General features: G+C 41.7%; 2 protein-coding genes across 2 annotated transcripts; one reads left to right on the top strand and one right to left on the bottom strand.

Annotated features, from left to right (window-relative positions):
- The first annotated feature begins 6,546 nt into the window (after positions 1–6,546).
- LOC122023809 (3-ketoacyl-CoA synthase 4-like) lies at positions 6,547–8,242 on the top strand. The gene has a single exon (XM_042582171.1). The coding sequence runs from the start codon at positions 6,629–6,631 to the stop codon at positions 8,057–8,059; it is 1,431 nt and encodes a 476-aa protein (XP_042438105.1). The 5' UTR covers positions 6,547–6,628; the 3' UTR covers positions 8,060–8,242.
- A 2,565-nt stretch (positions 8,243–10,807) lies between these two features.
- Positions 10,808–11,785, bottom strand: LOC122023810 (heme-binding protein 2-like). Its single transcript, XM_042582172.1, has 2 exons — positions 11,470–11,785; positions 10,808–11,396 (listed from the first exon to the last, which is right to left on the bottom strand). Exons 1-2 carry the CDS (start codon positions 11,724–11,726, stop codon positions 10,976–10,978), a joined length of 678 nt encoding a protein of 225 aa, XP_042438106.1. The 5' UTR covers positions 11,727–11,785; the 3' UTR covers positions 10,808–10,975.
- Between the last annotated feature and the right edge of the window lie 2,850 nt (positions 11,786–14,635).

The raw sequence follows: 14,635 nt of genomic DNA, 5'->3' as shown, positions 1-14,635 counted from the left end.
GACAGTTGGCACGAGATGGTAAGTCCAAGTGGGTCAAGGTTGACCGGACACTTGGCATGAGGAGAAAAGTCCAAGTGTGTCAAAGGATTAATCGAACACTTGGTGAAGAAGTCCCGGCATGTCAAGATTGACCGAATGCGGGGCATGAGGAGTTCCAACATGGCATGATTAACCAGATGTTGAAACTGGGGGCCCTTGAGCTTGAGTTAAGCAAGTCAAGGGTGGTCAATCGATCAGCCGATCGATTGAACCGAAGCCCAATCGATCAGCCGATCAATTGGGAGAGTGCTATGATAAACAACATCCCAATCGATCGGTCAATCGATTGAGAGCTTATATCTCACAAACAGAATGCTTCCCGATCGATCAACCGATCAATTGGGCATTGCCAATCAATCAGGCGATCGATTGGGGGATGAAAATCATGTGTGACGCGAGAAAGCTGAATCGATTAGCTGATCGATTTAAGCTTTTCTAGCAAAGATCACAGAGGTTCTCTGAATCGATCAGCTGATTGATTCAAGCCTCCCTAATTGATTGGGATATGATCATTGCATAGGATGTAGGTTTTAGACAGCTGAGATGCTAGGATCTAACGTGGCAATCGATTGGGAGGAGCCCCAATCAATTGGAAGCCCTATAAGCGCAAATATAAAGGCCACGAAGCGTTCAAACACGACAATCATTCTTTTCCCCGATCTTCACGTGATATTCTCCGACACTTCTCGCCAATTCTTGGAAGCTCTTGGAGACAAGTGCTGTTGCACTTCCAAGGTTCAAGAGACATTCTTCAACAACAAGGTTAAGCAAGGAGAGGTTTTTCTTTTGTATACTTGTATTTCCTTCTCGCGTGTGTTGTATCTTGTTGTGTGAGTTTTGTAGGAGGTTTCTCCACCTCCGGTAGTTACCAAGAAGGAGTGTTTTTATTAGTGGAGTGTGTGTCATGTGTGGATCCTTGGATTAGTCACCTCTTCTTGAGGTGGATACCAAGTAAATCCTTTGTGTTAGGGTTGTAAGAGTTGCTTGAGTGTTTTCCGCTGCAACAACATCATCAAAGCAAGCAAGCAAAGTGCAACGAGCTATTCACCCCCCTCTAGCTACAAATCGACCCTAACACAAATAACTAAAAGTTTCAAACAATTAAACAAGCTTGAATTGAGAGCTCGATAACATCTAAACGAACTAAGCTTAAATCAAACTCAAGCCAAGCTCTAATCAAGCATAAGCCAAGCTTGAATTAAGAGCTTGATAACATCTAAACGAACCAAGATCAAGCCAAACTTCAAACAGGTTTAAGCTCATAAAAAATAAACCAAGCCAAACTTGAACACTCATTTTAAAAGCTTGGTTCATTTTAAGCTTGGCTCGGCTCGGTTACCTTATCAAACAACCTTGAATACCCCAAAGCTCAGCTTGGCTCGGCTTGTTTACAACCCTAAGGAAAGATATCTCTATTGGTATTAGGCCTTTTGGTAGAGCCTAAAAATAAAACCATGAGGGCTTAGGTCTAAAGTGGATAATATCATACCATTGTGGAAATATCTAAATTTCTTTTGGTCCTAACACAATCATATATACTTGTTAAATATAAATAGAAGTAAAACTATTACTTATTAAGTGTGGATAAGATACTGATGTCTTTGATTCATTTGACGGAGCAACTAAATTAAGTGTAATAACTTTATTAATAATGATTGCACAGTGTACTTACCGTTGCACGAACCATTTTTTCTGAAGTATGAATTGAATGTTCTGACATAGTATTTGTAACTAGATAATCTTTATGAATTGACTTAGATGAGTAGAAGTTGTTAGACATGTGTAGTGATTGCACACGTTAAATGAGAGAATGGGCGTTACTTGTCCATTCCTCTTCCTCTATAATGAGCCATTATTGCACACGTTACGATCACTCTTCCTATATAAGCGTCCATGATAATAAGAGGAAAGGTGTGTGACAAGAACATCAAAAAGACGAGAGGGATTTAGTTTGAGAATGGTGAAGGGATGTTCATTAGTTCGTAATCGCTCTTTGATGGTAAGTTCTTCCCCAATTTCTTCTCCTAGAGCACTGTAAATTTTTGTTTCATACGAATTCTCTTACACTAACACAGATTTATTCCTGAGAACTAGATTCACTTGATTAATTATAATCTTGAATACTACAATAACTACTATAGTAATTGCACGCTACAATAATGCTATCGTACATGCATGCTGCAGTGCTACGAAAATTAACTTCTTCCTCTGAATAATCATATTCTCAATTGCTTCAGCACCACGTTGCTACACTGTTGTGCTACTACAATGCCCTTTCTACAATAACTACTGTGTTGATGAAATTAATTTGTTCCTCTGAGCTATCACATTCTGAATTGCTACAGTGCCATGTTGTTTACGGTGAATGTTGTGTTGAGGAAATTAACTTGTTCTTCCGAGCAATCACATTCTCAATTGCTACAGTGCCATGCTGCTTTAGTATCACATTGCTACAATAAAATTATAGTGCTAAGGAAATCAATTTGTTTTCTCAAGCATCTGGATTTCTCGTATGCTATAGTATCACATTGCTACAATAAAGCTACAGTAAACTAAGCCTTGGAAATCAATCTACTTCCCCAAGCAATATCACCAAGTTTTATCGAGAAATGTCACCAAGTTCCGTCGAGCAATACCTCCAAGGTCTGCTAAACAATTTCACCAAACTCCATCGAGCAATATAACCAAGTTCAACTGAGCATTAGGAGTATCTTCCACCAAGCATCAAAGATACCTTTTGCAGAATATCAAAGACTCTGAAGTTTCTAGTTAAGAATATGTAGCGATCGATGAATGAACAGACAAATAGTGGATGTCAGAATTGGTTTCCTTAATTTCTTCCTCCTAATATGTGACAATTAATGAATGGAGGATGATGTAACGGACTGTCACCGACTCGTAGGAACAAGTCAAGGCGCGCACGACATTTTTTCTAATAACTAAATAAACACCACAGATGATAAGTTCTAAAAATGATTGGTTATCTTATTCTCACAGACGAAGGCAACTCCTTTTCATTAGCTTTTTTTTTCTTCATCTTCTTCTGTAGTCTTCTTCTTCCTTCTTTGATCGATGACTACTTAAGGGTCGGAGGGGTTGTGCTTGTGAGCTAACCCATGCCCTAACTTTATGTTATATCTTAGGACATTGGATCTCACTTATGAAGTAGACCGATCCAGTTTTCTAGAGAGGAGGTGAGCGAGCAGGAAAAGAGACCATCAAATATCAAGCCCAAGGTTAACACATAATCAAATGACACCAATATTATCTCAGTGTGACACCTTCGATACTTAATGAGACTTTGGAAGAGAAAATAAAGATGTTATAGAAGGAAAAGAATGTTAGCGAGAAAAATTGGAACCTTCCTTCGATTACCTGTTTCCTTTTGTAGCCTTCATCGAGTAATAATGCTCATTGTGATATTATGATTTCCCTTTTGCAATGGTTGCCAACCATCATTACTAGTTGTCAATTTGGTAACGACTCCCACGATCACCTTCTTTCATAATGACTAATGCTAATCAAAATTGGTAGTCGTAATTGCTCGTCACTCCTTCCAAAAAATATTCACCTTCAGGTTAAACCACTCATCCCCAAGATTCCTGGAACTTCCCCAAGATCGAACCATAAGCACTAAGCAACACGCGCCTCATAACACCCGAGACCGAGTGTCGAACATCTCAAGTTCCCGAGTTCTCATGCATCCGAGGATCAAGTATCGAACGTCTCATACTCTCGAGCTCTCCTACCCTGAGGCTTGAGTACTAACCTAATTTCCTCCTTCAAATTTTTCCTTTAAGGCCTGACCCAATCAAACTTGAGTCAGTCCATCCCACACATCCCGATGCCTTTGGTTATTTTGACTCTTTAATCACAAATTATTAGGGGATATCATATATATATTTGATGTTGTTATATCAAAGGCATATAGCTTGATGTTGGAGACAATTGCAAGACTCATTGATAGTTTCTCATATCAAGTAATAGCTCAAAGGTCTCGTAGGTAAATAGTCTAAATCAAGAAGGAGCTTGAAGACTCTGAAGCAAGGAGGAACTCGAGGTCTCAAGAGTTCGTACGTAGCCTAGATTTTGCAGATAATCCAAGGGCTCAAGTGTGAGTAGCTCACATTGATGAAGAGCTTGATATAGCTTAATTCGAAGCACGTAAACATTTCAACAGAAAACGATCCAAATGTAAACCTTGTATCTAGATTGTATGATTGTAATCTTAGGGTTGGATGTATTGTTGCCTACAAGTGAGACAAGCCAAGACATGTGATGTGAACCAAATCTCCCTCCTAGCTCCTAACTCGACCACATCACTTCCTTTGGGTTCAAATTTGGTAGATCTCTTGTCCACTCTGGTAAATATGCTCTGAAACATGCAGGCCCATAGCTCTCGTTCTCTTGTACCCAAGTGGGTCCTTCACCCGAGTTGGTCTTCACCCGAGCTGGTTTCATTTGAACGGGTTGATGCCAAAAATAATGCGGGTCGCCCTAAGCGTCTGACCCCAAGTATCGAGAGGGTCTCCTGCCTGTAAGAATCTAGTACTAAAGACTATAATCCTTTGCACTCACACGGGTTTACCACCTCCACCTTTGTCGATATCCCACTTCTAGTTCGACCCCTCCATCTCTCACAGGTTCATTTCTAGTATAACTCTTGTACTCTTGCACTCACAGAGGTCTGGCACTTGCACGTGTTAACCTTTTATTAAGGATTGACGTAGCCTTATACAAAAAAATAATGGAGAAATATTTCTTTTATAAATTTATGATTTTTTCTATGTATTTTCACTATGAGATTTTGTTTAGAGCATCCATATCAATTTCTCTATTACTATATCTAAAATTTAAGGTAAATGATCAACTTTATTAAATTTAGATAATCACTTTTCACTACACACTACATCAAATACCCTAAAATTTTCATCATCCTTAATTTTTTTATTATTTTCTTCTCTTTCTTCTATTTTTTATTATTATATTTATGGAATGAGTGGAAGGAGAGAGATTGAGTGGAAGGAGAGAGATTAAAAAAAATATTATTTTATTTTTAGGGTAGAGATTTCATTCCCTAAATTTAGAGAATCACTATTCATCAAATCTAAATTAATTTAGGGAATGGATAGGGTAACTGATGCAGAAGATTTTTAGTTATCCTATCCAAAATTTAGGGTGAAATTTTTGAATAGGGTAAATGATGTGGATGCTCTTACGATCTTGCAACCCAATAATCTCCTCCTCAAACAAAGTACCACAGGATTGCCACGTCCGATCCTCGACCCACAAGATCTTCCTGTCCCTTAGTTCACCCGACCTACTAAGACTTCCTTTCCTAGCTGCAACTAAGACTTTCTGTCTGGTGTCTAGTCCTCTTGATTCAGACACAGGAGCCCCACTTCCTTTGTTCGAGGTCAATATTTTACTCACATGATTCAATTAGACCATAGTTTTTGTGAACAGCCGACGATTAGACCTTCTAGCAGTCCGGACTTTGATATAAATTGTTATGACCAAAAGGAATTTAGATATCTTCACAATGACATGATATTGTTCACTTTGTGCTTAAGCCCTCATGGTTTTGCTTTTAGACTTTACCCAAAAGACCTTATACCAATGGAAATATCTTTCCCTTATAATTCTACGATCTTTTCCATATATTTTCAATATGAGATTTTATTTACAACCTTGTAATCTAATAGTCTTTTCTAAATATGTTCTCGGATGTTCTTGAGGAATTGTTTTCAAGCCGCAACACTTCCCAAGCCGTGAACTTCAACACTTTCCATGTCTCTTGCCTATCTGGTCATGTCTTTGGTTGATATATATATAATCCTGCACGCCTCGTTCGTTGGACAACTCTCACTAAATTTGAGCACCCGAAATTCGGCCGGGCGCTTGGGGCGCCCGAACTCTGTAAGAGTAGACCATAATTGCTTACGAAAAAGATATACAGGGTAACACCCTGAGCTAATCAGACCCGGATCGTTTAACCACACTTCTTCCTCCTATACTAAACCTACGTCAAGCCCGCATTTAAGAGTGAAAAACAAATAGTGAAATCCAAAGGCAGACAAAGATAAGTTGGAGGCCGAATAAAAGAAGGCGCCCTTTAATTCCTCCTTCCATTCCGTTCCTCCACAACCTACCTCGTCCACAATCCCAACGCTGCCATTTAACTCTTCTCTCATCCTCAACCATCTCCCTTAACCATCCTTCCCAATGCTGCCATTTATTTAACTCCACTCTCATTCTTATCTCTATCCCCTCCCCTCTCTTCACTTCCTTCATTAATCATGCCTAGCTACCCCTCTCTTTCTCTCTCTAGATATATACCTATATATGTGTATTAAAATTCAAAAGAACTTTTTTATTTGTTATCAAAACTCATCCTATCTCATTAACCCAAATTTTTAGGAAAAAAATTTCTTTCAACTTCTAAACACTTATAGTAAAATATATATAAAAAATGATCTTTTTAATAAAAAGTTGAAAAAAGAGACACCCTCTCTGTGTTCAGTGTGTATATATATACACCAATTTGCACTAGAGCTACAAGTTAAAGGAAGAAGAAGAGTAAGAGAGCATGAGCAGAGGAATCCCTACTCTCCTCCTTCTCCTTCCTCTATCTGCCCTGCTACTCTACTGCATTAATTCTCACCTTCTCATGCAGAACTACGACTCGAGGTTCGTCCTCTTCGCCTTCCTGTGGTGCGGCTTGGTGGCCCTTTTAGGGTACCTCTCTACGCGGCCTCGTGCCGTTTTACTGCTCGACTACGCCTGCTTCCTCCCCGACGCCGACCGCAAGTGCGGCCTCGAGGTGTGCGAGTACTTCGTCCGGCGAACTGGTCGGTACAGCGGCGCCAGTGAGGATTTCATGAGCAGCATCTACCGCAAGTCCGGCCTCGGCGGCGAGACCTACGTGCCGGCCTTCATCTTCCGGGGAGAGACGGAGGCTGGTTTGGAGGCGGCTCGGGAGGAGGCGGAGGAGGGCATGACCCTCGCCGTCGACCAGCTGCTCGCCAAGACCGGCGTCCCGGTCTCGGCCGTCGATCTGCTGGTGGTCGCGTGCGGGATGTTCGCGCCCAGCCCTTCGCTGGCGTCGGTGCTGCTCCGTCGATACGGGCTTCCGGAGTCGACCGCCGCCTACAACCTCAGCGGCATGGGGTGCAGCTCCGGCGTGTCGGCCGTTGACCTCGCCGCCAGGGTACTCCGCGGCTCCCGCCGGCGGGTCCGCTACGCGCTCGTGGTGGTCACCGAGAGCATCGGCCCCAACTGGTACTTCGGCGACGACCGGTCGATGCTGGTCACCAACTGCATCTTCCGGGTGGGCGGCGCCGCCGTGCTGCTGACCAACGACCCGGCCAAGCGCGGCGCCGCGCGGATGGAGCTCGTCCGCTCCCTCCGCACTCACCACGGCGCGGACGACGCGTCCTACCGCGCCGCCTTCCAGCAGGAGGACGAGGCGGGGACCACCGGCGTCGCGCTGAGGAAGGACCTCATCCGAGTCGCCGGCGCGGGGCTCCGGGCCCACATACGCTCGCTGGCGCCCAAGGTGCTGCCCTGGTCGCAGCTGCTTCTGTACACGTACCAGACGCTGACGTCGGCCAATTGGAGGCAGGCGGCGGCGGCGGATGAGGATAAACAGGCGGACGACGTGGCAGCGGTGCCGGACTTCCGGAGGGCGTTCGAGCACATGTGCGTGCACACGGGAGGGAAGGCAGTGATCGAGGCGGTGGGGCGGCTGATGCGGCTGGAGGAGGAGGTGACGGAGGCGGCGCGGATGACTCTCCACCGGTTCGGCAACACGTCGAGCAGCCTGGTGCTGTACGAGCTGGCCTACTTGGACGCGAAAGGGCGGGTAAAGAGAGGCGACAGGGTGTGGATGCTGGCGTTCGGGACGGGATTCAAGGTGTGCAGCCTGGTGTGGAGGGCGCTCAGGGACTCCGCCATGGACGCCGCCGGCGACAACCCGTGGAAGGATTGCATCCACCGCTACCCCTTGAAGGCTTGGTGATCCCTGAACCGCTGCTAGTGCAATTTTAAACAGTCAGATTCTGTTAAATTAAATAAACAAAAAACAGAGGAAGAAGGGCAGTGTAGTCAACGTTTGGCGTTGTGTTGACTTTTTTGGATTTCTATCAATCTTGACTTCGATGTCACCATTATAAATCTTAAACGTATTAATTCGTATAATTATGACGAGATTTAATTTATAAATAAGCACTATTTAAAAATTATATTTAAAATTTTAATTTAAATTTTAAATAGAATAGTTAAAAAAAAATTTACATTAATTACTCTATCTATTTTTTAAATTAATAGTATTTTTCTAAATTTAGGGAATGAAATTTCATTTCCTAAATATTATAGAGGAGAGAGAAAAAAAAAGGAAGTTGATATTTGATGCAGTGAATAATGAATATCTAGATTTAATAAAGTAATTTTTTTATTCTAAATTATATATTTTAGATAGAGAAATTAGTATACATGCCTTAAATTTAAATTGGTTCTTCTATTTAAATTGGTTCTTCTAAAGAAGGAGCTTATTATAAGGAATTGTTTTAAGATATTATAGGGGAATTGTTTTAAAATCTATTTGTTGTGACTAAAAGAATGTTTATATATCTTTATAATGATATAATATTATTCATTTTGGGTCTCGGTTCTCGTGACTTTACTCTTGAGCTCTCTCCAAAAGGTCTGATGACAATAGAGATATCCTACATCCATTTAAACCTATAATTTTTACAAAATCTTTCTAATGTGAGACTTTGGTTGAATTCCAACAATCCTCCCCTCAAACGAAGGACCACAATTACTCTTATGGTCCGGGTCTTTTCGTGAGCATCCGATCACTCTTGACCTACTTCGAGACTTTCGTGAGCATTTGGTCACCCTAACTTATTCCGACCTCCTTGCAAGCATCTGTATCCGGTCACGCTGATATATTCCGGGCCTTTCCATGAACATTTGGCCACCCTAACCTACTCCGGGGACTCTCCACGAGTATCTGGTCATCCTGACCTACTCCGGACATTCCCACGAGTATCTAGTCATTTTAACTTGCTCTAAGTCTCCTCGTGAACATCTGCCTTAACCTATTCCGGGGCCTCCTCGTAAGCATCTAGTCATCATGACCGGCTCCGGACCCACCCGTAACTTCGTTCAAGATCGCCCCATATGACATCTCGTCTGAACCATGACTCTAATATCATTTATTGTAATCAAAAGGATGTTCACATATCTCCACAATGACATGATATTGCCCACTTTAGTTTTAGACTCTTATGACTTTGCTCTTAGATTTTTTTAAAAAGGTTTCATGTCAATAAAGATATCTTATATCTTTTTAAACTCATAATATTTACCAAATCTTTTCAATATAAAATTTCGATGAAATCCCAACACTATTAGTGTAAACATCCATCATATAACAATTGTGTTAACCTACGAGGACTTAATAAATAAGGTAAAAATTTCAAAAACAGGGCATCTCGTTTTTTTTTTTTTTCAAGTCTCTTCTTTAATCAAAAGGGAGTCCTATTCCACCAACAACTCAGATATAATTATTGAATTGTCCTGTAATACACCATTCCATGTTATCTTCTATTATCCAGTCTTATTAGACAATTGTATGAATAAGATAAATCCTTATTATAGTACTACTGTTTTGTTACTATTACAATAATTGTTATAGTATGAATATTGTTAAATATGCTAAATCAGTTTAACACTGTATTTAATGCATACATGAAAGAGATATTGAGGCAACTCTGTTATTTTAGACGACTAGTGGGATAAACGCCCCTTTGATGATTAAAACATAAATGAGACGTCCTTTTAATTTTTACTCAAATAAATACCTCTTTCTTTCATTTATAAATCATTCCCCAGAACATCTTGCATAATATCCAAAGCCCTCTCCATCTCTCTTACCTTCTCTTGTGTTGGTCTATAGTGAATTACACTTGCTTAGCAACTTTGCAAGGATAAGGGTATCTCCAATGAAAAGTTTATGAAAGGTTTGTAAAATCTAAAAAGTTGAATTAAAAGTCTTGAACCATTGTAAAGGTAAAGTTTGATGTTTGTATTTTAAGAGCAATAGTGAAAACACAAACTTGCTCTTTTGTCTCGAATTTGATGCAATATATATGAAATCATACAACTCATGCTATGAATTGGATCATAAAAAAGCTCATTTAGAACTTTAACTATTGAAGATATTTCAATGAGCTTTCATATTATTGATGTGATATATTGAGATTTTGAAAAAAAATTCATTTAGAACTCTAATCATTGGAGATGCCCTAAACTATTTACTACTGTTGCATGGGTGAGTGGTGTTGAAATCAAGTTCATGACAGTTGAAATCAGAATCAAGTTTTTACCATTCAACATTTAAGTATTGTGCTTGAAAATAATGGCGTCAAACACTAAGGTCATAGACCAACATGTAGGACTAGTTCAAGGTATTCAAGTGCTAACAATCTCAACCCTATCCCAATTCCAACAATAGCTATATATCTACAAGGGTGCTCATGATGCCAAGGAAGTTGATAGTTTCTTGTACAACCTTGAGAGGTCTTTCGACTAGAAGGGCATCCAGGATGATTCTTCAAGGATCGATGGTACATCCATCTACTTACAAAATACTATGCTGATGTGGTAGCATCGCAAGTTCAACAGCAAGAGTAAGGGTATTCGCTCACTAAACACTTGGGAGTAATTCAAGAGGAAGGAAATTCAAGAACTAGTTAGGGACTATTGTGAAGGAGTTCTCTTCATTCCATATCCAATAAAGATTTTATTTTCTGTTTCATGGACGGATTAAACACTGACATACATACCGTTATTTATTGACGTTATTTCCGGTAAGTTAGTTAACGGTAGAGAGTTGCTGCTCGAGCTCAAGAAGATGGCGAATCTGAATCTACAAGCTGTTCCCCTCCACGCTCAGAATCAACCAGATCTCGTTCACTCGATCCGTGAACTCAAACGGCGAGTTGTACTGAGCCACAGTGTAAACCGAGGTCGGATCCTGCTCCTCCACCGCGTCGAACCAGGCGGAGCCCTCGAGACTGGAGTACAGCGCCGCCGCTTCCTCTGCCACGCCGTAGTCCGACACGAAGCCGGCGAACTGCCGCACCGCCGCGTAACTGACGCCCCATTTCTGGACGCTGAGCCCGTCGGCCGGAGGCGGCTTCCCCTGGTTCTGCTTCGGCACGTAGAAGCTCACGACGAAGGAGGAGGCGCAGAAGGGGCCGTCGCTGGGAGAGACTTGGGTGATCACCGGAGCAGTCATCTCGATCGTCTCCCCGTACTCGTTCTTCCCCTGGATGTAATCGAACAATCTGAACAGGGGAACAATGTCAGCGGATGGTAGTGGAAGAATGAAGATGCATGTGTGCGAGCTAGAGGACTCACTGGAGAAATCCCTGTCTGGTGGCGTTGACGAGGGAGATGTCGTCGATGGAGGAAGTGGAGATCCAGAGCGGGGAGATGTACCGGCGAATCTCGAACCCGTTCCCTTGGTCGACCACGTCGTAGCTGGGGCACTCGATGCGGCTGCAAGTCGGAGGAGCACTGCCGGCAGCGGCGGCGGCGGCGGCGTCGGCGGCGAGGAGGAGGAGGAGGAGGAGGAGGGCGAGGAACAGAGGTGGAAGGTGGAAGCGTGTAGCCATGAGAAGAAGGGGGGAGGTTGCAGATTCGAGTGGAGATCAATTGGAGCTTTTCTTAATGGTGATTTTGTGGCTTGTTTCTTCTCCACGTTGCGGATTTCTTTTTTATCCAAATTTGCGTGGAAGGGGATGAAGATTGTGTGGACTGTGGAGAGGAAAGAAAGATCGAATCTTCCAGGGAGAATTTGATTTAAAAAAAAAAAGAGAAAATTGTAGGAAAATTTGTGTAAGGGAGATAAAATCTGAACTACACTTGGGAGAATAAATCTAGAACATATCTATTTTTGATGCGGTGATAAGGGGGTCCGTCTTATGGAAAGTCATCGTCATGGTGGAGGTCAAAGTCAATACGATCAACGTCCATATATCATCGGCCGGTCGGGCAACTTGCCCGCCCGATCGGGATGAAGAAGACTTGATCCAACATCATCACAGCTTCCGACGCTTAGAAGAACAAGTACGAAGTGACTACGAAGGCACGCCGAGCGGCCATCCCGCTTGGCCCTACATCAGTATGCGGAGTAGTACAGTAGAGTAGAGTAACGACCGAGTAGACCACATACAGACTGCAGAACTAAAACCGAGCGGCTATCCCGTTCGGTTATAGAACATGCTTAGCAACCAGACAGTGGTTCGGCCGAGCGGCTACTCGCTCGGCCGGGAAGACTCGAACCGAGCGGTCATCCCGCTCAGCCCAGTAAAGGACACAGGGTATCAGCTGGCGAGATCCTTTTAGGAGCTAACGTCGCCGATAGACGGCGCCAAATATGATCCTGTTCGAAAGTTGAGGCGATGGATAATGGGGATGTGGCGCTACTGCTGACTGTGCATTGACTCCGCTGGGACTTGCCACCACAATTACATCAGTGCCGAGCCAGTGAAGGAGTCCCCGGCGTTGTCTCTCCGATGCTCAAGTCAGTCACCGCCGATGTGGAAGCAGCAAGGCAAAGGAATGAAACAGTAGCAATAACAGTAATCACGCATACCTCTGACGAAGCTTGGATCCCTCTTTATATAGAGCTAATGGAGAGCGCATACATGCTTCTCGAGGCAGGCATGCGTTCCCATGTTTCCCCTGAAAAGACATGTTAGTAAAATATCTCTGACAAAATACCTTAACGAGCCGAGCATATCTCTAAAGTGACAGTGGAAGCATCCATCGTATGATCTTCTGTCTGACCATGCCGCTGATCGACCGATGATATAGGGGCGTTGACTGCATTGATTTTGACCTCCACCATGGCGATGACTTTCCATAAGGTGGGCCCCCTATCACCGCATCACACAAGCCTCCCCCTCAAGTCGAGTCGAAGGAGGCTGCGAGTCCAACTGACTGGACAAAGGTCTTAATAAGCATTTCTCCCGATCTGGTGTTTATCATCTTTAGATTCCAACTGGAGCAACTTAGTTCGATGGCGACCTCTTCCTGTCGTTCGACCACTTGGAGAATGTCGATCGATCGTAGGTTCACTACAACAAAAACCTTCATAGACACCGATGTCTATTACATTTTCGACTGATGTTTATGAAGGCGATGTAAAAGGTCTGCCATTTTAGACATCGGGTTAAAACCGGTGTAGTATCACTTAACGACATCGAGTGTAAAACCGATGTAATATTATATGTTAATAACACCAGTTTTGGCAGCGATATACGACCGATGTAATATTAGTTAATGACACCGGTTTTACAGCAGTCGAAAACCGATGTAATATCAGTATTGTTTAACGACACAAATTCGATTTTCGAAATAGTGAAAAACTAATATTATCACCAAGCAAATCATAAAATTAAGTTAATATTATTAATTCACTAAGAAAATCACAAATAAAAATGCACCGATGTATCTAAACACACCAAGTCAATATCCATATAACCAACACATAAATATTTTTCTTATAACATAAAAAGATAATAGATATTGTGCACATTAAGTCAGTATCCACAAATTACACATAACTATTCTTCTTACGACATCAAAAGGTAATAGATAGTACACAGATATTCTTCTTACGGGTGCCAACGCTATCCTTCTTGCTCTGTGCAGAGATTTAACTAAATCTTCCCGAGTAGTTTTATTTGTTAATAGACAATTCTCTTTATCTATTACTGGATGGACACCTCTGCTTGTTTGATGTCCTGAGGGTGACAACTGATTGATGATTCTTTGTAAAGGAGGCCTCCATCTTAAATGAGCCACTGGAGGCTTTGGGAACTTTGCAACATCCTTCTTGGTTGTTCTCTCACCATTTAATTGATTCTCCAGTTCTCTTATCTGAATAGAATAAAATAGTCAATATGGATATAAAACAGTTTGTTGCTTACATAAGGGAAATTAAAAATACTACTTATATTAACATAATAAATTTTCAAAAGAACAAAATGAAAGATTCAACCTTCATTCTTAAACCTCAAATCTAAGCAGCATGAAGGAGGCATGATTATAATTAAACTTCCACATTATCAATAGATGTGAATTCATATTCTGTGATCCAAATACATTAACACTAATTTATTGAAAGGTTCATTAAACATGAGATTGAAAAGGAACATGAATTCTTCCAGAAAAAATAATGCTCCAGTTTAAAGGAGATGCAAAATGTGGGCTAGAGAGCACCTAGAACCTTGGCCTGCATATTTCTTGACCTCTTAGATATAACTACAATCTTGGTAAAAATTAAATAGAATCAAAGCAAAAGGAATAATATTTATCCAACTCCAAGGCATCAAAAGAAAATCAGAATATCAATGGAAGAAGTAACAAATAACATTTGATCTTCACATACTTAAGAACAAATATTATGACAAATTGCCAAATAAATACAAATGTCACAAAATTGCACAAATAAAATTGAAAAAGAAAACCACCGTTTATACATATAAGACATGTCAATTCCTCACCCAAGTAGAAT

Source organism: Zingiber officinale, chromosome 9B, assembly GCF_018446385.1.
Source record: "Zingiber officinale cultivar Zhangliang chromosome 9B, Zo_v1.1, whole genome shotgun sequence".
In the NCBI taxonomy this organism is placed as follows: Eukaryota; Viridiplantae; Streptophyta; class Magnoliopsida; order Zingiberales; family Zingiberaceae; genus Zingiber; species Zingiber officinale.
Note: the sequence above shows the minus strand (reverse complement) of the source record. Positions and strands in the feature narration are given on the sequence as shown.